General features: G+C 40.3%; 3 protein-coding genes across 5 annotated transcripts in view; 2 read left to right on the top strand and 1 right to left on the bottom strand.

The window, feature by feature from the left end:
* Positions 1 to 27,706, top strand: part of LOC118937847 (NLR family CARD domain-containing protein 3-like) — a 527,060-nt gene that overhangs the window by 263,786 nt on the left and 235,568 nt on the right. Inside the window, exon 1 of one of the 2 annotated variants that reach the window (XM_090197868.1) lies at positions 14,404 to 14,543. The exons of the other annotated variant lie outside the window; for it this stretch is intronic. The gene's annotated coding sequence lies outside the window, so the exon portion shown is untranslated. Of the gene's footprint in view, positions 1 to 14,403; positions 14,544 to 27,706 lie in introns of those variants that run through there. 2 annotated transcript variants of the gene reach the window in all.
* LOC118938482 (NLR family CARD domain-containing protein 3-like) overlaps positions 1 to 27,706 on the bottom strand; it is a 201,798-nt gene that overhangs the window by 32,737 nt on the left and 141,355 nt on the right. The window lies entirely within an intron of this gene.
* Positions 7,494 to 27,706, top strand: part of LOC118937846 (NLR family CARD domain-containing protein 3) — a 36,891-nt gene continuing 16,678 nt past the window's right edge. Inside the window, exons 1-7 of one of the 2 annotated variants that reach the window (XM_036939588.2) lie at positions 7,494 to 7,615; positions 10,130 to 10,363; positions 18,496 to 18,612; positions 18,770 to 18,854; positions 18,983 to 19,211; positions 19,596 to 21,387; positions 21,677 to 21,850. In XM_036939588.2, coding sequence (XP_036795483.2) covers positions 10,146 to 10,363; positions 18,496 to 18,612; positions 18,770 to 18,854; positions 18,983 to 19,211; positions 19,596 to 21,387; positions 21,677 to 21,850 — 2,615 coding nt within the window. In that variant the 5' untranslated portion in view covers positions 7,494 to 7,615; positions 10,130 to 10,145. Of the gene's footprint in view, positions 7,616 to 10,129; positions 10,364 to 18,495; positions 18,613 to 18,769; positions 18,855 to 18,982; positions 19,212 to 19,595; positions 21,388 to 21,676; positions 21,851 to 26,542; positions 26,717 to 27,706 lie in introns of those variants that run through there. The other variant, XM_090197852.1, reaches the window with a different exon arrangement.

Raw genomic sequence — 27,706 nt, 5'->3', positions numbered from 1 at the left:
AGGTTAAAATAGGTTATACCTAGAGTTAGGGGTTAAAATAGGTTATACCTAGAGTTAGGGGTTAAAATAGGTTATACCTAGAGTTAGGGGTTAAAATAGGTTATACCTAGAGTTAGGGGTTAGGGGTTAAGGTTAAAATAGGTTATACCTAGAGTTAGTGGTTAGGGGTTAAGGTTGAAATAGGTTATACCTAGGGTGAGGGGTTAGGGTTTAAAAAAAAAGGTTATACCTAGAGTTAGGGGTTAAGGTTAAAATAGGTTATACCTAGGGTTATGGGTTAAGGTTGAAATAGGTTATACCTAGAGTTAGGGGTTAAGGCTAAAATAGGTTATACCTAGAGTTAGGGGTTAGGGGTTAAAATAGGTTATACCTAGGGTTAAGGTTAAAATAGGTTATACCTAGGGTTAGGGGTTAAAATAGGTTATACCTAGAGTTAGGGGTTAAAATAGGTTATACCTAGAGTTAGGGGTTAAGGCTAAAGTGTGTAATAGGTAGACTTAGGGGTTAAGGCTAAAGTGTGTAATAGGTAGAGTTAGGGGTTAAGGCTAAAGTGTGTAATAGGTAGAGTTAGGGGTTAAGGCTAAAGTGTGTAATAGGTAGAGTTAGGGGTTAAGGCTAAAGTTTGTAATAGGTAGAGTTAGGGGTTAAGGCTAAAGTTTGTAATAGGTAGGGTTAGGGGTTAAGGCTAAAATAGGTTACACGTAGGGTTGGAGTTCCCATATAGCACATTGTGACATCTGCTGATGTAAAAAGGGCTTCATAAATACATTTGATTGATTGTTAGGTTTAGGCTTTTAAGGCAAAAAACAGTATGGGTTTATAGCTCTCTTGCTCCTCCCTGTGGCCTTCTGTAGGGACTAAATAACTAATTCACGACACCTGCTAGGCTCATAATCTGAGGTAGCAACTGTGTTAAACTGGCTACACTCACACTGTCCCAGACCGTAAACAAGGACCTGGCTACACTCATACTGTCCCTGACCGTAAACAAGGATAGAGAGAGAAAAGGACCTGGCTACACTCATACTGTCCCTGACCGTAAACAAGGACCTGGCTACACTCATACTGTCCCTGACCGTAAAGAGAAAAAAAAGTCTGAACAATAAACTTCGGTGTCTCAACACCGTAGAACCATCTTTATTCTCCAAGTCCACCTCAGCCCACTCTGCGCGTAACCGGACAATATGCTTAGTGCCACACGTGGACACGGACAGTTCTGTACGGTGATAGTTAGTGATTTTTTGGGGGGTTGCCATGGATTTCAAGCAGGCAACGCCATCAGGTCCAAACCCAAAACAAGGAAATTGGAGGAGACAGTGTTGTTTTTTTTGCAAATTAATTACTTAAAAATCACACAATGTGATTTTCTGGATATTTGTTTTAGATTCCGTCTCTCACAGTTGAAGTGTACCTATGATACAAAAATTACATTGCAAAATTGGCAGTGTATCAAATACTTGTTCTCCCCACTGTATATATTCAACAATAGGAACAAGTCAACTCATACCAGTTCTATGATCATTCTGGGAGGACAAACACAATAATAATGTGTATTTGTATATGTTTCCGAACTTGGTTTCTGTTGCTAATGATCTGTTGTTGGATGGTAACAGAGTTATTGCATAGCAGCTTCTGTCATTTCTGAATGTTTTTTTGTTAGATTAGATTTCCTTGAACATATTTTCTGTCTGTTTAAACTGTTATCAATAGATGGTCAAGGTATTGATTATCTGTTATCAATAGATGGTGAAGGTATTGATTATCTGTTATCAATAGATGGTCAAGGTATTGATTATCTGTTATCCATAGATGGTCAAGGTATTGATTATCTGTTATCAATAGATGGTCAAGGTATTGATTATCTGTTATCAATAGATGGTCAAGGTATTGATGATCTGTTATCAATAGATGGTCAAGGTATTGATTATCTGTTATCAATAGATGGTCAAGGTATTGATTATCTGTTATCAATGATTATTATATTGCCAACCGCCTGTCCAAAAGGCCACGGTCGTAGTAGCATAAAAACATGTGAAGGACTACAACCTGAGGAGACACGGTACGAGGATGAAGTGCAGGTGGACAGCACTGCTTGGTCCTGGACAGCAGGAGGAGCAGAGGATGATGGGAAGGTTCACCTCAAGCAAAGGCTCTTTGTGCTCTTTGTGAAGAGAAGCGCTACAATGAGGATGATGTCTTCACTGTCAGATGTTCCACTCACAGGAGCAGGCACTGATCGTGGAGGAATAACAACATTACACAGAGCAATATGGATTTTGTCTTGGGGCAAGCGCTGTCCTTGCTGGAAAGCTTGATGAGCTCCAGCAGGCAGAAGGACAATTTGAATTGTTCAGATGGGGGTTTATTGAGGACAGAAACTATGATGTGGAGGACATCCAGGAAGTGGATAATGACTATTATGATGTCGACGACAACAACAATGGTGATATTGATGGAGGAATAGATGAATGAGGCTGAGGGTGATGACTACAACAACGATGGTGATGTTGATGGAGGAATAGATGAATGAGGCTGAGGGTGATGACTACAACAACGATGGTGATATTGATGGAGGAATAGATGAATGAGGCTGAGGGTGATGACTACAACAACGATGGTGATATTGATGGAGGAATAGATGAATGAGGCTGAGGGTGATGACTACAACAACGATGGTGATATTGATGGAGGAATAGATGAATGAGGCTGAGGGTGATGACTACAACAACAATGGTGATATTGATGGAGGAATAGATGAAGGAGGCTGAGGGTGATGACTACAACAACGATGGTGATATTGATGGAGGAATAGATGAAGGAGGCTGAGGGTGATGACTACAACAACGATGGTGATATTGATGGAGGAATAGATGAATGAGGCTGAGGGTGATGACTACAACAACAATGGTGATATTGATGGAGGAATAGATGAATGAGGCTGAGGGTGATGACTACAACAACGATGGTGATATTGATGGAGGAATAGATGAATGAGGCTGAGGGTGATGACTACAACAACGATGGTGATATTGATGGAGGAATAGATGAATGAGGCTGAGGGTGATGACTACAACAACGATGGTGATATTGATGGAGGAATAGATGAATGAGGCTGAGGGTGATGACTACAACAACGATGGTGATATTGATGGAGGAATAGATGAATGAGGCTGAGGGTGATGACTACAACAACGATGGTGACATTGATGGAGGAATAGATGAATGAGACTGAGGGTGATGACTACAACAACGATGGTGATATTGATGGAGGAATAGATGAATGAGGCTGAGGGTGATGACTACAACAACGATGGTGATATTGATGGAGGAATAGATGAATGAGGATGAGGGTGATGACTACAACAACGATGGTGATATTGATGGAGGAATAGATGAATGAGGCTGAGGGTGATGACTACAACAACGATGGTGATATTGATGGAGGAATAGATGAAGGAGGCTGAGGGTGATGACTATAACAACGATGGTGATATTGATGGAGGAATAGATGAATGAGGCTGAGGGTGATGACTACAACAACGATGGTGATATTGATGGAGGAATAGATGAATGAGGCTGAGGGTGATGACTACAACAACAATGGTGATATTGATGGAGGAATAGATGAATGAGGCTGAGGGTGATGACTACAACAACGATGGTGATATTGATGGAGGAATAGATGAATGAGGCTGAGGGTGATGACTACAACAACGATGGTGATATTGATGGAGGAATAGATGAATGAGGCTGAGGGTGATGACTACAACAACGATGGTGATATTGATGGAGGAATAGATGAATGAGGCTGAGGGTGATGACTACAACAACGATGGTGCTATTGATGGAGGAATAGATGAATGAGGATGAGGGTGATGACTACAACAACAATGGTGATATTGATGGAGGAATAGATGAATGAGGCTGAGGGTGATGACTACAACAACGATGGTGATATTGATGGAGGAATAGATGAATGAGGCTGAGGGTGATGACTACAACAACAATGGTGATATTGATGGAGGAATAGATGAATGAGGCTGAGGGTGATGACTACAACAACAATGGTGATATTGATGGAGGAATAGATGAATGAGGCTGAGGGTGATGACTACAACAACGATGGTGATATTGATGGAGGAATAGATGAATGAGGCTGAGGGTGATGACTACAACAACGATGGTGATATTGATGGAGGAATAGATGAAGGAGGCTGAGGGTGATGACTACAACAACGATGGTGATATTGATGGAGGAATAGATGAATGAGGCTGAGGGTGATGACTACAACAACGATGGTGATATCGATGGAAGAATAGATGAAGGAGGCTGAGGGTGATGACTACAACAACAATGGTGATATTGATGGAGGAATAGATGAATGAGGCTGAGGGTGATGACTACAACAACGATGGTGATATTGATGGAGGAATAGATGAATGAGGCTGAGGGTGATGACTACAACAACGATGGTGATATTGATGGAGGAATAGATGAAGGAGGCTGAGGGTGATGACTACAACAACGATGGTGATATTGATGGAGGAATAGATGAATGAGGCTGAGGGTGATGACTACAACAACAATGGTGATATTGATGGAGGAATAGATGAAGGAGGCTGAGGGTGATGACTACAACAACAATGGTGATATTGATGGAGGAATAGATGAAGGAGGCTGAGGGTGATGACTACAACAACGATGGTGATATTGATGGAGGAATAGATGAATGAGGCTGAGGGTGATGACTACAACAACGATGGTGATATTGATGGAGGAATAGATGAATGAGGCTGAGGGTGATGACTACAACAACGATGGTGATATTGATGGAGGAATAGATGAATGAGGCTGAGGGTGATGACAACAACAACGATGGTGATATTGATGGAGGAATAGATGAATGAGGCTGAGGGTGATGACAACAACAACGATGGTGATATTGATGGAGGAATAGATGAATGAGGCTGAGGGTGATGACAACAACAACGATGGTGATATTGATGGAGGAATAGATGAATGAGGCTTAGGGTGATGACTACAACAACGATGGTGATATTGATGGAGTAACAGATTAAACCTATGACACAATTTTCTCACTACAGTTGAGGACTCTGACAGTGGTGGACTTTATTTAATAAATTGGTCTGTAGTATTTTAGCTGGGGTTGAATATACTCCTCAGTAAACTGGGGAAACAGCTTGATTGTGCTACTAGAGACTTGTAATGAGTAGAATAAGAACATATTTGATTGATCAGAAAGTTTATGTCCACATGCCAAGACAACAGGCTTTGGGCGAGAGCTTAAAACGCATCAGTTTTCACTGTCTGAACGCCTGAAACACTACATGGGCTGGTTGAATATAACGTTACTCATCATATAGGCCAGGCTACACATATTCATATACAGCAGACATAGGCCTACAAGTTGTTGACATTTAAAGGAGATGTTCCTCCTTCACGGAGACTGCATTCACAGTAAACACTGCATATGTCGGCTTAGTCTGAAATGACCTTTACATTTCTATGGCCTGTGTCTCAGCTGGGATTCTTTCTGAATTTTCTGATTAATCAATTCTTGTTGCTCCATCGTTCTTTCGTTTGAATCACAGCTACATTTTAATTTATAACGTGGGATTGTTTTAATGTATGTAACAAATGCAACAGTTCTCTCATCAATAGCCAGGGGCACAACAGTTCTCTCATCAATAGCCAGGGGAACAACAGTTCTCTCATCAATAGCCAGGGGAACAACAGTTCTCTCATCACTAGCCAGGGGAACAACAGTTATCTCATCAATAGCCAGGGGAACAACAGTTCTCTTATCAATATCCAGGGAAACAACAGTTCTCTCATCAATAGCCAGGGGCACAACAGTTCTCTTATCAATAGCCAGGAGAACAACAGTTCTCTCATCAATAGCCAGGAGAACAACAGTTCTCTCATCAATAGCCAGGGAAACAACAGTTATCTCATCAATAGCCAGAAGAACAACAGTTCTCTCATCAATAGCCAGGAGAACAACAGTTCTCTCATCAATAGCCAGGGAAACAACAGTTATCTCATCAATAGCCAGAAGAACAACAGTTCTCTCAGCAATAGCCAGGGGAACAACAGTTCTCTCATCAATAGCCAGGGGAACAACAGTTCTCTCATCAATAGCCAGGGGAACAACAGTTCTCTCATCAATAGCCAGGGGAAAATGCTCAGCCTGACTGAGCCCTTCCAGAACAATCCTATGCACGTCATCCTTCAGAGCATGGACACGGTGTCCGGTTGTTGAAGCAGACAAGGGGCACCTGTTTGACAGACGCAATTATGCTATCCATAGACTTGTCTGTGGCCAATTACTCCAAAACTGTAACCATGCACTTTTTGAATAGCTCCTCGTCTGTGAAGGGCATGTTGTGTTTGGTTAGTACCCATGATGCTTTTAGGAAGGCACTTGTGACCTTCTGTTGTTGGGTCAGGCCACGAAGGAGGATTCTACTGTCGTGTTTGTAGCTTGTAGTTAATGATTACATGTTTCTGCTGGGGCGGGAAGGCCTCTGTCTGGGGCAGGAAGGACACTGTCTGGGGGCGGGAAGGACACTGTCTGGGGGCGGGAAGGACACTGTCTGGGGCAGAAATGCCTCTGTCTGGGGTGGGAAGGCCTCTGTCTGGGGCAGGAAGGTCTCTCTCTGGGGCAGGAAGGCCTCTGTCTGTGGCAGGAAGGTCTCTCTCTCTGGGGCAGGAAGGACACTGTCTGGGGGCGGGAAGGACACTGTCTGGGGCGGAAAGGCCTCTGTCTGGGGCAGGAAGGCCTCTGTCTGGGGCAGGAAGGCCTCTGTCTGTGGCAGGAAGGTCTCTGTCTGGGGCAGGAAGGCCTCTGTCTGGGGGCGGGAAGGTCTCTGTCTGGGGCGGGAAGGACACTTTGAAAGTATCATGCTAAGATTCATAATACCGAGATACTGGTGATTTTATGAACTTAATCAGATCTAAATTATTTTATTGTCACTGAATGTATTATGTACTAATCACATGTGTTAAACATGTTGTTAAATTTGTAGTGTAGCCAATTCATTAATTCAGCCTAGTCATTAATTCAGCCTATTCATTAATTCAGCCTGTTCATTAATTCAGCCTGTTCATTAATTCAGCCTGTTCATTAATTCAGCCTGTTCATTAATTCAGCCTGCTCATTAATTAAGCCTGCTCATTAATTCAGCCTGTTCATTAATTCAGCCTGTTCATTAATTCAGTCTATTCATTAACTCAGCCTATTCATTAATTTAGCCTATTCATTAACTCAGCCTATTAATTGTGATAATATTATATGCTAATTATGTTCTGGCCCACTGACTTTAACTCAGAAAACAATTGTCCCGAAGCCAAACCTAGTTGACGAACCCTGTTTTATAGTATTCCATGGCCTTTACTGGCCAACTGTTGTTATGGTTATGATATACTATGGTGTTGTGTCTCTAGACTTTGACCAGATATTATTACATCCAGAGATCAACTGTACCTAGAATATAGATACAGAGACACTTGTCATCAGGAAGGTTCTCTCTCAACACAACGGAAAATATCTCAATGACTTGACATGTTCTGGTTGTGAATTCAGGCTACAAGGTAAGACTCTTCCCAGGGATTATTGTAAAGTGTGTAGAGACATTAAATGTCTGGTGTTATTTTAGTATAGTGAATGACAGTATAACACTCCTAACAGTAGATACATTAAATGTATGGTGTAATGTTAGTATAGTGAATGACAGTATAACACTCCTAACAGTAGATACATTAAATGTATGGTGTAATGTTAGTATAGTGAATGACAGTATAACACTCCTAACAGTAGATACATTAAATGTCTGGTGTTATTTTAGTATAGTGAATGACAGTATAACACTCCTAACAGTAGATACATTAAATGTATGGTGTAATGTTAGTATAGTGAATGACAGTATAACACTCCTAACAGTAGATACATTAAATGTATGGTGTAATGTTAGTATAGTGAATGACAGTATAACACTCCTAACAGTAGATACATTAAATGTATGGTGTAATGTTAGTATAGTGAATGACAGTATAACACTCCTAACAGTAGATACATTAAATGTATGGTGTAATGTTAGTATAGTGAATGACAGTATAACACTCCTAACAGTAGATACATTAAATGTATGGTGTAATGTTAGTATAGTGAATGACAGTATAACACTCCTAACAGTAGATACATTAAATGTATGGTGTAATGTTAGTATAGTGAATGACAGTATAACACTCCTAACAGTAGATACATTAAATGTCTGGTGTTATTTTAGTATAGTGAATGACAGTAAAACACTCAGATGTAACAGTCCATTTCACCTGGGACAGCTACGTGACAGTTCAATCATACAAAATGGCGCTAACTGGGTGTAGTCAAGTCACATTATAACATGTTGTTCATATAGCTAACTGGGTGTAGTCAAGTCACATTATAACATGTTGTTCATATAGCTAACTGGGTGTAGTCAAGTCACATTATAACATGTTGTTCATATAGCTAACTGGGTGTAGTCAAGTCACATTATAACATGTTGTTCATATAGCTAACTGGGTGGAGTCAAGTCACATTATAACATGTTGTTCATATAGCTAACTGGGTGTAGTCAAGTCACATTATAACATGTTGTTCATATAGCTAACTGGGTGTAGTCAAGTCACATTATAACATGTTGTTCATATAGCTAACTGGGTGTAGTCAAGTCACATTATAACATGTTGTTCATATAGCTAACTGGGTGTAGTCAAGTCACATTATAACATGTTGTTCATATAGCTAACTGGGTGTAGTCAAGTTACATTATAACATGTTGTTCATATAGCTAACTGGGTGTAGTCAAGTCACATTATAACATGTTGTTCATATAGCTAACTGGGTGTAGTCAAGTCACATTATAACATGTTGTTCATATAGCTAACTGGGTGTAGTCAAGTCACATTATAACATGTTGTTCATATAGCTAACTGGGTGTAGTCAAGTCACATTATAACATGTTGTTCATATAGCTAACTGGGTGTAGTCAAGTCACATTATAACATGTTGTTCATATAGCTAACTGGGTGTAGTCAAGTCACATTATAACATGTTGTTCATATAGCTAACTGGGTGTAGTCAAGTCACATTATAACATGTTGTTCATATAGCTAACTGGGTGTAGTCAAGTCACATTAAAACATGTTGTTCATATAGCTAACTGGGTGTAGTCAAGTCACATTATAACATGTTGTTCATATAGCTAACTGGGTGTAGTCAAGTCACATTATAACATGTTGTTCATATATTCCTATATCGCGGTTATTTTACAATTTGTGTATGTTTTATGTATAAATTGTAAATCGTCTTTCAGAATATCAGAACATTTGTTATTTTCTAAATTCCAATGAGCTCCTGCTTCCTGTGTAATTTGGTATGAAACCACTGAACAGACTTTTCTTAACATTAATATTATGAACTGAATTCAGTAACAGCATCATAATATCATACCTGTTGAACAAAGCAACACACTAGAATGAGAGAAATTATTAAAAGAGAAAGTGAGACATTATTATTAATATAATTATATATTATATTGTTATTATTATATTATGTTATTATTATTATGGACAAAAGGTGAAAAATATAAATCAGGACTACATATTCATGTGATGCATTAAATCACCTGACTGTTTCTATGTCTGGTAGTAAATGTTTGTTTTCTAAGAGATAATTAATAAAAGAGAACATCTGACCTTCAAGAATTACTGTGTTAATCACAACCAACATGCTGGATCTCTGTTTAGTTGTCACTGTGTTAACCACAACCAACATGTTGGATCTCTGTTTAGTTGTCACTGTGTTAACCACAACCAACATGTTGGATCTCTGTTTAGTTGTCACTGTGTTAACCACAACCAACATGTTGGATCTCTGTTTAGTTGTCACTGTGTTAACCACAACCAACATGTTGGATCTCTGTTTAGTTGTCACTGTGTTAACCACAACCAACATGTTGGATCTCTGTTTAGTTGTCACTGTGTTAACCACAACCAACATGTTGGATCTCTGTTTAGTTGTCACTGTGTTAACCACAACCAACATGTTGGATCTCTGTTTAGGGGTCAGTGCTCTAAAATGAGTCTCTCTGGAGCGAGAAAGGAGGGGGGCCCTGCCTCTAAAATGAGACTCTCTGGGGAGAGAAAGGAAGGGGGCCCTGCCTCTAAAATGAGTCTCTCTGGGGAGAGAGAGGAGGGGGGCCCTGCCTCTAAAATGAGACTCTCTGGGGAGAGAGAGGAGGGGGGCCCTGCCTCTAAAATGAGACTCTCTGGGGAACATGACACCAAAGCTAAGAGGTGAGATTAAACTGTTGTTTGTTTCTAAAATGTGTTTCCACCATTTTTACACATTTGTTATTTATCAGACAGTATTGCTCAGGGGAACCTTGTCTGGAAAATATTGTTGTTCTAAGATTTTAATTCATAGTTTTTTGTGTATGAATTTTTGTTTTGCAAAACGCTATTTAGCTGGAATGGAATGTTTGTATCCTGTATATTAGACTGTGATATGTGGTTGTCTCACCAGCACACACACACACACACACACACACACGCACACGCACACACCTCTATAAAATGTTAGCATGACACAATCATTTAGCCTCTTGATTATTATCTAATATGTTGGCAGGCATAACTTTATAGTTTTTATTCTGATCATTGTTACAAGCTGAATTCTGACAATATATCCGTTATATCAACACACTCTTCACTCCTGTTGAAACCAAAAAGGGTTCTATCTTCCTACATATACAGAACCACTAAAGTTCTATATAGAACCCTTTATAGGAGGTTAGGAAGTGTCTGAGTATACAGTATATATAGAATATATATAGAACCCTTTATAGGAGGTTAGGAAGTGTCTGAGTATACAGTATATATAGAATATATATAGAACCCTTTATAGGAGGTTAGGAAGTGTCTGAGTATACAGTATATATAGAATATATATAGAACCCTTTATAGGAGGTTAGGAAGTGTCTGAGTATACAGTATATATAGAATATATATATAGAACCCTTTATAGGAGGTCAGGTAGTGTCTGAGTATACAGTGTATATATAATATATATAGAACCCTTTATAGGAGGTTAGGAAGTGTCTGAGTATACAGTATATATAGACTATATATATAACCCTTTATAGGAGGTTAGGAAGTGTCTGAGTATACAGTATATATAGAATATATATAGAACCCTTTATAGGAGGTTAGGAAGTGTCTGAGTATACAGTATATATAGAATATATATAGAACCCTTTATAGGAGGTTAGGAAGTGTCTGAGTATACAGTATATATAGAATATATATATAGAACCCTTTATAGGAGGTCAGGTAGTGTCTGAGTATACAGTGTATATATAATATATATAGAACCCTTTATAGGAGGTTAGGAAGTGTCTGAGTATACAGTATATATAGACTATATATATAACCCTTTATAGGAGGTTAGGAAGTGTCTGAGTATACAGTATATATAGAATATATATAGAACCCTTTATAGGAGGTCAGGAAGTGTCTGAGTATACAGTATATATAGAACCCTTTATAGGAGGTTAGGAAGTGTCTGAGTATACAGTATATATAGAATATATATAGAACCCTTTATAGGAGGTTAGGAAGTGTCTGAGTATACAGTATATATAGAATATATATAGAACCCTTTATAGGAGGTCAGGAAGTGTCTGAGTATACAGTATATATAGAACCCTTTATAGGAGGTTAGGAAGTGTCTGAGTATACAGTATATATAGAATATATATAGAACCCTTTATAGGAGGTTAGGAAGTGTCTGAGTATACAGTATATATAGAATATATATATAGAACCCTTTATAGGAGGTCAGGTAGTGTCTGAGTATACAGTATATATAGAATATATATAGAACCCTTTATAGGAGGTTAGGAAGTGTCTGAGTATACAGTATATATAGAATATATATAGAACCCTTTATAGGAGGTTAGGAAGTGTCTGAGTATACAGTATATATAGAATATATATAGAACCCTTTATAGGAGGTTAGGAAGTGTCTGAGTATACAGTATATATAGAATATATATAGAACCCTTTATAGGAGGTTAGGAAGTGTCTGAGTATACAGTATATATAGAATATATATATAGAACCCTTTATAGGAGGTCAGGTAGTGTCTGAGTATACAGTGTATATATAATATATATAGAACCCTTTATAGGAGGTTAGGAAGTGTCTGAGTATACAGTATATATAGACTATATATATAACCCTTTATAGGAGGTTAGGAAGTGTCTGAGTATACAGTATATATAGAATATATATAGAACCCTTTATAGGAGGTCAGGAAGTGTCTGAGTATACAGTATATATAGAACCCTTTATAGGAGGTTAGGAAGTGTCTGAGTATACAGTATATATAGAATATATATAGAACCCTTTATAGGAGGTTAGGAAGTGTCTGAGTATACAGTATATATAGAATATATATAGAACCCTTTATAGGAAGTTAGGAAGTGTCTGAGTATACAGTATATATAGACTATATATAGAACCCTTTATAGGAGGTCAGGTAGTGTCTGAGTATACAGTGTATATATAATATATATAGAACCCTTTATAGGAGGTCAGGTAGTGTAAGCTTGAACGCTGACTTCAGGTTCCTTATTACTAACAGGGTTACAGCTACTTGGTGGCCGTGATCACCGTTCACCTGGATAAACCTTGTGGTGACCCACAGTGCTAAACGTTAAACCTTTTCTGGTCATGGTTTACCATATTTGTTTTCAGAAAAAGGTATACCACCTAACTAAAACGTATGTCCCTGTCCTCCTTTTCAATATGTGGCCAATTTAGACAGCCAGAAGACATTTTTTCATTAAGAAAAAACACTTTTTTTTTGACTACTTGTTGTTTCTAATGGCTGCTGGGTAATTTGAAATGCATCGAAATGTTCGTTCGTAGGCATCGGATTGATTGAAAGCTGCGCAGTTTCACTGAGTTAGAAAACAAATTAATAAATCTAGCTCATTGATTTGTAGATCTGAAGCAGTTGCTACCTCAGATTATGAGCCTAGCAGGTGTCGTGAATTAGTTATTTAGTCCCTACAGAAGGCCACAGGGAGGAGAAAGAGACCTATAAACCCATACTGTTTTTTACCTTAAAAACCCTGAAAATAACAATCAATCAAATGTATTTATAAAGCCCTTTTTACATCAGCATCTAACCCTACGTATCACCTATTTAGCATTAACCTTAACCCTAATTATTTTAGAAACTGTTTTAGTAATAATATTATGTTAGTAAATACCATTATGGTACTAAATAGCATTTAGATTATTTTGTTCATCTAAACCTGTCTCAGCATTTTAGTGTTTTTGTTTTGTTATTTTATTATATTTATTATTGTAAGGCAGAACACTTGATCAACAAGCCACATGTTTTATTTTTCAAATGTGGTTTGAACTGGGTGACCAAGTAACTTCTATGTGAAAGTCCAGCAATTGGCCTGGGAAAGGTGGAGCAGGTTAGAGTACATTTTCCACCTGGATTCGAACCAGCCACCTTTAGGCCACAGCTCCAACTCCTTAGCCACTGGGTGAAAACCTGAGTTAATCTTGGGGAATAAGCATGAGTTAATCTGCCAAAATGAAGACAAAATGCTATGCAGACATACATGGTATCACTTGTTATACAAAATTATTACACATAAATCATTGCCAAAAGCACAAGACATATATTATTCATGTATTGATCATATCAAATATCAAAACATTATTTTAACTACTCAAAGTAATTACATGTGGTGCAGGAACCACTGACTCATTGCATTATTCTATAGTATTATCAAGACACCTGCTGTTAACTCTTAACTACTTAGGACACCTGCTGTTAACTCTTAACTACTTAGGACAGCTCACCAGGTGTCCTAAATATCTGCCGACTAGGTGGGACTAGAGGCTTCATAAATAGCTTTAATTTATACCCATAAGTGTAAAATGTCTTTATTCTCAGCACTTATACGACCAATTTTCTCCTCTGAGACACTTTGGCGATATGGACCCAGATCTCAACATATTGTTATAAAAAAAAACGTAGAATGTTTGTTTTACATAATAATAAAAAATGAATATTACTAATGTAACCCACTGTAAAGACTGGGTTCAGTTGATTGTGTTGCACTTCTCATGTCCGCGTTCTGGAACTGTCCGCGTCCCCGTACAGAACTGTCCGCGTCCCCGTTCGGTGTGGCGCCAAGCCGGTTACGCGCAGAGTGGACTGAGGTGATCTTGGGGAATAACGACGGAGTTTGTTACAGTGTTGAGACACCGAAGTTTACTGTTCAATTAGCTTTTTTCTTTACGGTCAGGGACAGTATGAGTGTAGCCAGATCCTTTTCATTCTCTATCCTTGTTTCAATTTGTGGTTCACCGGATTCATCACCATCATCGAGACGAGGGACAGACGAACGACCTGCTGACTAACCAAGCTACTCGGTACAGCTCGGTAAGCTAGCTAGCTACTCTACCAGCAGCATCCTAGTTATCCTAGCTAGTCGGTACAGCTCGGTAAGCTAGCTAGCTACTCTACCAGCAGCATCCTAGTTATCCTAGCTAGTCGGTACAGCTCGGTAAGCTAGCTAGCTACTATACCAGCAGCATCCTAGTTATCCTAGCTAGTCGGTACAGCTCGGTAAGCTAGCTAGCTACTATACCAGCAGCATCTTAGTCACATATGTCAGAGTCAAGGCCCGCGGGCCACATCCGGCCCGCAAGAAGGTTTTTTACGGCCCCTGGGATGATCTTGATTTATTATTAGAACCGGCCCGCAGCAAGCCGGCAGCCCGCAGATCTTTTACACGCACCAATACTACATTTCCCACAATGCAAAGGTGACGCACCGAGCAGTAGGCTGCTTCATTTCAATATTTATTGGCACAGCAGTCGTCAGCATCACAGTAAAATTAACTTTCAGATACCCATCAAAAATGGCAAAACGGAAGGTGGATACTGAGAACCGGGGGTTTCAAACAAGGTGGGAGTCGGAGTATATGTTCACGAAGGTAGCTGGAAAACCTGTGTGTCTTCTGTGTGGAGAAAGTGTGGCGGTACTGAAAGAGTATAATCTGAGACGACATTATGAAACGAAACACGCGGACAAAAACAAGAATATGGACATGGAACAAAGGCTACAAAAGGCAGAGGAATTAAAACGAGGCCTCAAATCTCGACAGGCTCTGTTCAAAAAAGCCAAATCACAAGGCCAGGCTGCTGTCAAGGCCAGTTTTATTTTGGCAGAAGAGATCGCTAAATCAGCCCGGCCATTTACGGAGGGGGATTTCATCAAAAACTGCATGATTAAAGTTTGTGACGAAGTTTGCCCAGAAAAAAGGCAACTCTTTTTAAATGTGAGTCTGAGCAGAAACACCATTGCCGAGAGAGTAGACCAGTTGTCCATCAATCTAAAAGAGCAGCTTGTGAAAAAGGGAAAAGATTTTATTGCATATTCCTTGGCTGTGGATGAGAGCACCGACATTTCTGACATTGCCCAGTTGTCAATTTTCATCCGCGGAGTGGACTCCAACCTAAGCGTGACAGAGGAGTTTTTGGCTTTACGTCCTATGCATGGCACAACTACGGGGCATGATTTGTATGAAGAGGTGTCAAGATGTGTAAATGAGATGGAGCTGCCTTGGGAAAAACTCGTGGGTTTGACAACCGACGGAGCACCTGCGATGTGTGGACACAGGAGCGGACTGGTGGCGAAGATACGGGAAAAGATGCAAGAGGAAAACGCGACAGGTGAGCTGACAGCTTATCATTGTATCATACACCAGGAAGCGTTGTGCGGTAAAGCCTTGAAAATGGAGCATGTAATGAGCATCATCACGCGCACAGTTAACTTTATCAGAGCCAAAGGTTTGAATCACCGCCAGTTCAAGGCATTTCTGACGGAGTTAGAAACGGAGCATGGTGATTTGCCTTATCACACAGAGGTGCGATGGCTAAGCCAGGGAAAGGTGCTTCAAAGATGTTTCGAGCTTCGTGAGGAGATTTGTCTGTTCTTGGACAGCAAAGGGAAAGACACAACACAACTCCGAGACGAAATGTTTCTGTGTGAAATGGCTTTTCTGTGTGACATTACGAGTCATCTGAATGCAATAAACTTGCAGCTGCAGGGTCGGGATCGTGTCATCTCTGATATGTACAGTACAGTGAAGGCATTTAAAACCAAACTGACTCTGTGGGAGACGCAGATGCGGAAAGAAAATTTGAGCCACTTTCCCAGCTGCCAGACCATGAAAGAGAAGCTCTCTACCAGTGCGTTCCCGAGCACACAGTTGGCTGATAAAATAGGTATGCTTGCCGCTGACTTTCGACGCCGATTTGCTGACTTTGAAGCACAAAAAAGCAGGTTGGAACTGCTCGGTAACCCATTTGCTGTTGACGTGGAAAGCTCACCACCAAACCTCCAAATGGAGTTGATTGACCTCCAATGCAATGATGCACTGAGGGCAAAATATGCGGCAGTGGGTGCTGCGGAGTTCGCCCGTTTCCTCCCCGGCACAATGCCCCAGCTGCGCATCCAGGCTGCTCAAACGTTGTCTATGTTTGGCAGCACATACCTGTGTGAACAACTGTTTTCTTTGATGAACCTGAACAAAACATCACACAGAAGTCGACTTACTGCTGAACACCTCCACTCAATTCTGAGGATTTCTTCAGCTCAGAGCTTTACCCCGAACATTGATGAACTTGTGGAAAAGATGGGACACCACCAAGTATCACCCTCAACCTCAAACAAGTGAACATTACTGTGCAATCACATATTTAGAGTTTTTACTCAGTTCAAGTTTAAAAGTTAAAATGTAATATTTGTTTTCACTGCATGTTACTTCTCCTTAAACAAAGTGTTGTTTTTGATTAATAGATTTTTGCACTTTATTTTTTTGTATTTCAATCCAATTATATTTTAAAAATATTTCAGTTGAGTGGATGATAGAAAATTGCTATTATTGTTTTTTCTTTGAAGTAAATTTAGCCCACTTTTGCTAAAATAGAAAATATAGTCTACTGATGGTGCCTTGAATACCGGTTTCTTTCATTTAATGTTCATGTTATGGGGATATTTATATAAAGGAAATTTGTCTTTTGTGTCTGTTGAAAATTAAAGATTACTGACAGAGCCATAAGAAAATATTGCTTTATTTATCTGATCATATTGTAATATATTTGTTAGGTTTTCAGTAGGTTCAATTAGGTTCACTAGACTATATGCGTCATTTAAAAATGTTTCAATGAACATTCGAACAGTCCGGCCCTCGTCTTGTAGCTGATTTTTTTATTTGGCCCTCCGTCCATTTGACTTTGACACCCCTGATCTTAGTTATCCTAGCTAGTCGGTACAGCTCGGTAAACTAGCTAGCTACTATACCAGCAGCATCTTAGTTATCCTAGCTAGTCGGTACAGCTCGGTAATCTAGCTAGCTACTCTACCAGCAGCATCCTAGTTATCCTAGCTAGGCGGTACAGCTCGGTAAGCTAGCTAGCTACTCTACCAGCAGCATCCTAGTTATCCTAGCTAGTCGGTACAGCTCGGTAAGCTAGCTAGCTACTCTACCAGCAGCATCCTAGTTATCCTAGCTAGTCGGTACAGCTCGGTAAGCTAGCTAGCTACTATACCAGCAGCATCCTAGTTATCCTAGCTAGTCGGTACAGCTCGGTAATCTAGCTAGCTACTCTACCAGCAGCATCCTAGTTATCCTAGCTAGTCGGTACAGCTCGGTAAACTAGCTAGTTACTCTACCGGCAGCATCCTAGTTACCATAGCTACCACTACATCATCACCGGCTGTCTGCATTTCTTGTGGACCGATGGAGCTCCCCGGTTGTTTCTTCCACCTGTTAAATCCCGGTGAGGCTTCTCCCTCTCTCGTTGACGGATGCTGGCTACCTCTGTCCGGTTCTCCTCTCTTCACTAGATGGACGGTAACTTTAGTGTTTAAACCGTCTGAGTCCAAGGACCGAACTTTTGAATATTATTTTCAGGGCGCCTCAATAGCAGGTATTGAACCCCGGGTAAATAATCACTAGTCAGAACCTCAACCTCAGTATACATTCATTATAAAAATCATCTTAATATCTGATATTGTGAGTAAACAACCTCGAGAGTGCGTCTTCCAGCCCTCTAATAAATTACATCATTCAACCCTCCCGGTTAGTAAATTTACCTCAACATCCCCCGGAGAAGGCAGAGTAACGACACCAGCCTTTTAGCGGGGCTGACAGACTGACTACAACGCTCGCGACGCTAAATTAATTTCGTCATTAAAAATGACACACTGCTCGCGCGCGTTAACTAACGTCTGGAAGTCAGTTCTATTTGTGAAACTTTTCTTATGTTTCCCCATCTGAGCTCAGAGTAGATGAGATGTAATGTTTGTCTCTGTTGTGTTGAAGTCCAATCAAGCAGGAGAGACCAGCCTCCCCTGTTCCCAGCTGTGTGTCCATGAAGAGTGATAAGTCTATGCGTACACCTATAACGTTTAGAGAGGGAGACTTTTCTACTGAACAAAGGTAAGAAGAACTCATGGGTCATGGTCAGTGAGTTAAACAACACTGTCTCTAGTCATTTCTCCTCTCCCATTTTCCCATTTATTGTTGTTGTATTTGTTTGTGTGTGTGTGTGTGTACTCCCTGGATGAGGAGATGTAATCTCATGTTTTGTCCACAGAAACCAACAGGAGAGATCAGAGTCAGAGATTCTCAGTGGTCAGTCTTCCCAGAGTCATCAAACAGACCTGGCCTCCATATTCAGTGTATGTGGTCCTTTTATGGACATTTGTTTTGTTTACCTCAAGAAAAGTTGATCTGTCAATCATTCATTAATGTGTTAATGAGAAAGCATTTATTCTCTTGCTTAACTTATTTACTTTATTTATTTCAGTTGCTTGAAGAGAAAATTATGACATTTGTGAAGAACGAGCTGAAGATGTTCAAGAGGATTCTTAGTCCAGAACTCCCAGAAGGCTTTGAGAGTCAGAAGCAGGATAAGGAAGTGGTGGGTGCTGAAGATGAGAAGCAGGAGAGCAGTGCCAGAGAGGGGGCTCTGAAGATCACACTGCACATCCTGAGGAAAATGAACCAGAAGGAGCTTGCTGACACACTGGAGAAATGTAAGATCTGTCTGCCTCATGTTGAATGCTATTTAATAACATTTAAAAGCTGTAGATAAAGTACAGCTAAAGTAGCTGTGTTACCCAATGATATTGTAGCAGCCTTAACACAACACCTAGTGACCTCATCAAGTAGCAGCAGGGATGTGTTGTGGTGATTCATTTAGAGAGAGAGAGAGACAACATTAATAATACCATCAATAATACCAATAATAATATAATCAGTCACACCAGCCTGTAATGCATTATGAAAACATTTAAACATTTATACAGTCAGTTAAGAGAATAAATTATTATAATGTAAAACTTTATAACAGTCCTACAAAACTGTAGACATTAAAACAGATGTAATATTAATATCCTCTGTGTTATTTCTTCATTCAGATGAGCTTGCTGTGATTTGCCAACGTGAACTCAAATCTAATCTAAAGAAGAAGTTTCAATGTGTATTTGAGGGGATCGCTAAACAAGGAAACCCAACACTTCTCAATAAGATCTACACAGAGCTCTACATCACAGAGGGTGGAACAGGAGAGGTCAATAATGAACATGAGCTGAGACAGATTGAGACAACAACCAGGAAACAAGCAAGACCAGAGACTGCAATCAAATGTAACGACATCTTCAAACCCTTAACTGGACAAGACAAACCTATCAGAACTGTGCTGACAAAGGGAGTTGCTGGCATTGGAAAAACAGTCTCTGTGCAGAAGTTCATTCTGGACTGGGCTGAAGGAAAAGCAAATCAGGATGTCCAATTTGTATTTTCATTCCCTTTTCGGGAGCTGAATTTGATGAAAGAGGACAAACACACTTTTATTGAACTTCTCAATCACTTCTCAATGGAAACCAAACAATCAGGAATCTCCATCTACAACAAGTACAAAGTTCTGTTCATCTTTGATGGTCTGGATGAGTGCCGACTGCCCCTAGACTTCCAGAAGAACAAGATCTGTTGGGACGTCACAGAGTCAACCTCAGTGGATGTTCTGCTGACAAATCTCATCAAGGGAAATCTCCTTCCCTCTGCTCTCCTCTGGATAACTACCCGACCTGCAGCAGCCAATAAGATCCCTTCAGGGTGTGTTGACCAGGTGACAGAGGTACGAGGGTTCAATGACCCACAGAAGGAGGAGTACTTCAGGAAGAGATTCAGTGATGAGGACCTGGCCAGCAGAATCATCTCACACATAAAGACATCAAGGAGCCTCCACATCATGTGCCACATTCCAGTCTTCTGTTGGATTTCTGCAACAGTCCTTGAACACATGCTGAAACATAAGAGAGAAGAGATGCCCAAGACTCTGACTGAGATGTACACACACCTTGTGGAGTTTCATACCAAACAGAAGAATGAAAAGTATCTTGGGAAAGAAGAGACAGGTCCACACTGGAATAAAGAGAGCATTCTGTCACTGGGAAAACTGGCTTTTCAACAGCTTGTGAAAGGCAATCTGATTTTCTATGAAGAAGACCTGAAAGAGTCTGGCATTAATGTCAATGAAGCCTCAGTGTACTCAGGATTGTGCACACAGCTCTTTAAAGAGGAATGTGTGCTGTACCAGGACAAGGTATACTGCTTTGTTCATCTGAGCATTCAGGAGTTTCTGGCTGCTGTATATGTGTTCTTCTCATTCATCAACAACAATGAGAATGTAATGGCCAAACCTCAATCAACGTCCAGGAACCTTTCTGTGAGCATCAGACAAAGGCGTAAAGTTGCTTTCTACAAGAGTGCTGTGGATAAAGCCTTACAAAGTGAGACAGGAAACCTGGACCTTTTCCTCCGCTTCCTTCTGGGCCTCTCACTGGAGTCCAATCAGAAGCACTTACGAGGTCTACTGACAAAGACAAGAAGCAGCTCACAGAGCCATGAAGAAACAGTTGAGTACATCAAGGAGAAGATCAGGGAGAATCCCTCTCAAGAGAGGTGCATCAATCTGTTCCACTGTCTGAATGAACTGAATGACCATTCTCTAGTGGAGGAGATCCAAAGATACCTGAGCTCAGGAAGTCTCTCAAAACCCAACCTGTCACCTGCACAGTGGTCAGCTCTGGTCTTTGTGTTGCTGACTTCAGAAAAGGAGCTGGATGTGTTTGACCTGAAGAAATACTCCAGATCAGAGGAAGGTCTTCTGAGGCTGCTGCCAGTGGTCAAAGCCTCCAGAGCTGTTCTGTGAGTAAATAAAATGACATTTAAGAACTAATCATCAGGAAGAAATATTCAGTTTAGAGAAAATATGCATTATAATATGTGTATAATATTACATTAAAAAACATATTGAATAAATGCATTGATTTTCACATTAGTATAACATTATGACCATACAATTCTAGGAAACGGAAGATGAATCTATGTGTTGTTTGGGAGAATAAACCAAATGCATCTGCCATTGTCCTTCTACACTAACTACTGGTGTTAAATTAACAGTGTGTTTGTGAAGTCATGATGATCTCTTTGTCAGGCTGTCAGGCTGTCGAGTCACAGAGGAAGGCTGTGCTTCTCTGGTCTCAGCTCTGGAGTCAAACCCCTCACACCTGAGAGAGCTGGATCTGAGTAACAATGACCTGAAGGATTCAGGAGTGAAGCTGCTCTCTGCTGGACTGGGGAATCCCCACTGTAAACTGAAGACTCTGAGGTCAGTATTATCAGATATGAAAGCACTTTATGTATGTAGTTCTCCCATTTGAAAAAGTCGTAATTAGTCTGACATATTCACTTATAGTGTATTAACGTATTCATAAGTTTAGTGTTTGGTCCCATATTCCATGCCTGCAGTGATTACATCAAGCTTGTGATTCTACTAACGTGTTGAATTAATTTGCAGTTTGTCTTGGTTGTGTTTTAGATGTTTTCCTGATAGAAACTGAATGGTGAATAATGTCCTGTCATTTTGGAGTCACTTGTATTGTCAGTAAGAATAGAATTGAAATAGAATAGAAGATGTTTCTGAAAACTTCTACATTCATGTGGATGTTACCATTATCATGAATAATCATGAATGAATCGAGAATAATGATGAATGAGAAAGTTTCAGAGGCACAAAGATTAGACCCCCTCTGTTATTGGTAATGGTGAGAGGTTAGTATGTTTTGTTGTAGCCTCTGTTATTGGTAATGGTGAGAGGTTAGCATGTTTTGTTGTAGCCTCTGTTATTGGTAATGGTGAGAGGTTAGTATGTTTTGTTGTAGCCTCTGTTATTGGTAATGATGAGAGGTTAGTATGTTTTGTTGTAGTCTCTGTTATTGGTAATGGTGAGAGGTTAGTATGTTTTGTTGTAGCCTCTGTTATTGGTAATGGTGAGAGGTTAGTATGTTTTGTTGTAGCCTCTGTTATTGGTAATGGTGAGAGGTTAGCATGTTTTGTTGTAGCCTCTGTTATTGGTAATGGTGAGAGGTTAGTATGTTTTGTTGTAGTCTCTGTTAATGGTAATGGTGAGAGGTTAGCATGTTTTGTTGTAGCCTCTGTTATTGGTAATGGTGAGAGGTTAGCATGTTTTGTTGTAGTCTCTGTTATTGGTAATGGTGAGATGTTAGTATGTTTTGTTGTAGCCTCTGTTATTGGTAATGGTGAGAGGTTAGCATGTTTTGTTATAGCCTCTGTTATTGGTAATGGTGAGAGGTTAGCATGTTTTGTTGTAGTCTCTGTTATTGGTAATGGTGAGATGTTAGTATGTTTTGTTGTAGCCTCTGTTATTGGTAATGGTGAGAGGTTAGCATGTTTTGTTGTAGTCTCTGTTAATGGTAATGGTGAGAGGTTAGCATGTTTTGTTGTAGCCTCTGTTATTGGTAATGGTGAGAGGTTAGCATGTTTTGTTGTAGCCTCTGTTATTGGTAATGGTGAGAGGTTAGTATGTTTTGTTGTAGTCTCTGTTATTGGTAATGGTGAGAGGTTGGCATGTTTTCTTGTAGTCTCTGTTATTGGTAATGGTGAGATGTTAGCATTTTTTGTTCTGGCCTCTGTTATTGGTAATGGTGAGAGGTTAGCATGTTTTGTTGTAGCCTCATGGCAGCATCATGTTGTGGGAGTGCTTTGCTGCAGGAGGGACTGGTGCACTTCACAAAATAGTTGGCATCATGAGGAGGGAAAATTATGTGGATATATTGAAATAACATCTCAAGACATCAGTCAGGAAGTTAAAGATTGGTCACAAATGGGTAATGACCTGAATATTGCTTCCAAAGTTGTGACAAACTGGCTTAAGGACAACAAAGTCAAGGTATTGGAGTGGCCATCACAAAGCCCTGACCACAATCCAAAATAAAATTTGTGGACAGAACTGAAAAAGTGTGTGTGAGCAAGGTGGCCTACAAACCTGACTCAGTTACACCAGCTCTGTCAGGAGGAATGGGCCAAAATGCACCCATCTTATTGTGGGAAGCTTGTGTAAGGCTTCCCGAAACATTCGACCAAAGTTAAACAATTTAAAGGCAATGCTATCATATACTAATTGAGTGTATGTAAACTTCTGACACTCGGGGAATGTGATGAAATAAATCATTCTCTCTACTATTATTCTGAAGCCTTTTTAAAATCTTCACTGTCAAAATAGATATAGTGTGGACTGTATACTCAATGCAATCTAAATCTGATTCCTCACTGTCTGTCTTCTGACTGATACTGATTTTTAAACTGGTCTGGTCAGTCTACTCAAATATTTGTACAAATACATTTTTATTTATTTATTTATTTCACCTTTATTTAACCAGGTAGGCAAGTTGAGAACAAGTTCTCATTTACAATTGCGACCTGGCCAAGATAAAGCAAAGCAGTTCGACACATACAACGACACAGAGTTACACATGGAGTAAAACAAACATACAGTCAATAATACAGTATAAACAAGTCTATATACGATGTGAGCAAATGAGGTGAGATAAGGGAGGTAAAGGCAAAAAGGCCATGGTGGCAAAGTAAATACAATATAGCAAGTAAAACACTGGAATGGTAGATCTGCAATGGGAGAATGTGCAAAGTAGAAATAAAAATAATGGGGTGCAAAGGAGCAAAATAAATAAATAAATTAAATACAGTAGGGAAAGAGGTAGTTGTTTGGGCTAAATTATAGGTGGGCTATGTACAGGTGCAGTAATCTGTGAGCTGCTCTGGCAGTTGATGCTTAAAGCTAGTGAGGGAGATAAGTGTTTCCAGTTTCAGAGATTTTTGTAGTTCGTTCCAGTCATTGGCAGCAGAGAACTGGAAGGAGAGGCGGCCAAAGAAAGAATTGGTTTTGGGGGTGACTAGAGAGATATACCTGCTGGAGCGTGTGCTACAGGTGGGAGATGCAATGGTGACCAGCGAGCTGAGATAAGGGGGGACTTTACCTAGCAGGGTCTTGTAGATGACATGGAGCCAGTGGGTTTGGCGACGAGTATGAAGCGAGGGCCAGCCAACGAGAGCGTACAGGTCGCAATGGTGGGTAGTATATGGGGCTTTGGTGACAAAACGGATTGCACTGTGATAGACTGCATCCAATTTGTTGAGTAGGGTATTGGAGGCTATTTTGTAAATGACATCGCCAAAGTCGAGGATTGGTAGGATGGTCAGTTTTACAAGGGTATGTTTGGCAGCATGAGTGAAGGATGCTTTGTTGCGAAATAGGAAGCCAATTCTAGATTTAACTTTGGATTGGAGATGTTTGATATGGGTCTGGAAGGAGAGTTTACAGTCTAACCAGACACCTAAGTATTTGTAGTTGTCCACGTATTCTAAGTCAGAGCCGTCCAGAGTAGTAATGTTGGACAGGCGGGTAGGTACAGGTAGCGATCGGTTGAAGAGTATGCATTTAGTTTTACTTGTATTTAAGAGCAATTGGAGGCCACGGAAGGAGAGTTGTATGGCATTGAAGCTTGCCTGGAGGGTTGTTAACACAGTGTCCAAAGAAGGGCCAGAAGTATACAGAATGGTGTCGTCTGCGTAGAGGTGGATCAGAGACTCACCAGCAGCAAGAGCGACCTCATTGATGTATACAGAGAAGAGAGTCGGTCCAAGAATTGAACCCTGTGGCACCCCCATAGAGACTGCCAGAGGTCCGACAGCAGACCCTTCGATTTGACACACTGAACTCTTTCAGAGAAGTTGTTGGTGAACCAGGCGAGGCAATCATTTGAGAAACCAAGGCTGTCGAGTCTGCCGATGAGGATGTGGTGATTGACAGAGTCGAAAGCCTTGGCCAGATCAATGAATACGGCTGCACAGTAATGTTTCTTATCGATGGCGCTTAAGATATAATTTAGGACCTTGAGCGTGGCTGAGGTGCACCAATGAACCAGCTCTGAAACCAGATTGCATAGCAGAGAAGGTATGGTGAGATTCGAAATGGTCGGTAATCTGTTTGTTGACTTGGCTTTCGAAGACCTTAGAAAGGCATGGTAGGATAGATATAGGTCTGTAGCAGTTTGGGTCAAGAGTGTCACCCCCTTTGAAGAGGGGGATGACCGCAGCTGCTTTCCAATCTTTGGGAATCTTAGATGACACGAAAGAGAGGTTGAACAGGCTAGTAATAGGGGTGGCAACAATTTTGGCAGATAATTTTAGAAAGAAAGGGTCCAGATTGTCTAGCCCGGCTGATTTGTAGGGGTCCAGATTTTGCAACTCATTCAGAACATCAGCTGAGCAGATTTGGGAGAAGGAGAACTGGGGAAGGCTTGGGCGAGTTGTTGTGGGGGGTGCAGTGCTGTTGACCGGGGTAGGAGTAGCCAGGTGGAAAGCATGGCCAGCCGTAGAAAAATGCTTATTAAAATTCTCAATTATGGTGGATTTATCAGTAGTGACAGTGTTTCCTATCTTCAGTGCAGTGGGCAGCTGGGAGGAGGTGTTCTTATTCTCCATGGACTTTACAGTGTCCCAGAACTTTTTTGAGTTAGTGTTGCAGGAAGCAAATTTCTGCTTGAAAAAGCTAGCCTTGGCTTTTCTAACTGCCTGTGTATAATAGTTTCTAGCTTCCCTGAACAGCTGCATATCACGGGGGCTGTTCGATGCTAATGCAGAACGCCATAGGATGTTTTTGTGTTGGTTAAGGGCAGTCAGGTCTTGGGAGAACCAAGGGCTATATCTGTTACTGGTTCTACATTTCTTAAATGGGGCATGTTTATTTAAGATGGTTAGGAAGGCATTTTTAAAAAATATCCAGGCATCCTCTACTGACGGGATGAGATCAATATCCTTCCAGGATACCCCGGCCAGGTCGATTAGAAAGGCCTGCTCTCTAATTTACAAATAGATATGGCAGGTTTCAGGACACTGATATATTTGTTGAAAAAATATACTGCCACTATTTTCACCACCAAAGAATAGCAGTGTGGTTTTAATATGATTTGACACTTTGCAGGCTGTCACGCTGTCTAGTCACAGAGGAAGGCTGTGCTTCTCTGGTCTCAGCTCTGAGGTCAAACCCCTCACACCTGAGAGAGCTGGACCTGAGCTACAATGACCTGAAGGATTCAGGAGGGAAGCTGCTCTCTGCTGGACTGGGGAATCCCCACTGTAAACTGGAGACTCTGAGGTCAGTATTCCTGTAGTTGGTCAACAAGTGATAACTGTTCACCAGATCCACATGTGTTTACATGTGTTGCACACATTTTTTAAATTTTAAAATGTTTATTTTATTTAACCAGGCATGAATCGAAAATGATGACAAATGAGCAAGTTTCAGAGGCACAAAGATCAGACCCCCTCTGTTATTGGTAATGGTGAGAGGTTAGCATGTTTTGTTGTAGCCTCTGTTATAGGTAATGGTGAGATGTTAGCATGTTTTGTTGTAGTCTCTGTTATTGGTAATGGTGAGAGGTTAGCATGTTTTGTTGTAGCCTCTGTTATTGGTCATGGTGAGAGATTAGCATGTTTTGTTGTAGCCTCTGTTATTGGTCATGGTGAGAGGTTAGCATGTTTTGTTGTAGCCTCTGTTATTGGTAATGGTGAGAGGTTAGCATGTTTTGTTGTAGTCTCTGTTATTGGTAATGGTGAGAGGTTAGCATGTTTTGTTGTAGCCTCTGTTATAGGTAATGGTGAGAGGTTAGCATGTTTTGCTGTAGTCTCTGTTATTGGTAATGGTGAGAGGTTAGCATGTTTTGATGTAGCTTCTGTTATTGGTAATGGTGAGAGGTTAGCATGTTTTGTTGTAGCTTCTGTTATTGGTAATGGTGAGAGGTTAGCATGTTTTGTTGTAGCCTCTGTTATTGGTAATGGTGAGAGGTTAGCATGTTTTGTTGTAGCCTCTGTTATTGGTAATGGTGAGAGGTTAGCATGTTTTGTTGTAGCCTCTGTAACTTTCTCACTAATTATTATGCATGACTCGTTCATGATTTTTCTTAATCATGGCATCGTCGGGATTAATTTATTATTGTTCAGAAACATGTTATCTACTCTCTGGGCAAAACATAACCCAAAACACAACCAAAACAAACTGCAAATGCAACCAATGAGTTTACAACTAAATACTAAACTTTGACTACTTTAATGCACAATAAGTGAAGTGGTCAGAATACTTATGTCT

The sequence above is a fragment of the Oncorhynchus mykiss genome, chromosome 13 (genome assembly GCF_057628025.1).
Source record: "Oncorhynchus mykiss isolate SJ-2025 chromosome 13, ASM5762802v1, whole genome shotgun sequence".
Classification (NCBI taxonomy): domain Eukaryota; kingdom Metazoa; phylum Chordata; class Actinopteri; order Salmoniformes; family Salmonidae; genus Oncorhynchus; species Oncorhynchus mykiss.
This window is presented reverse-complemented; position numbering and strand designations above follow the sequence as displayed.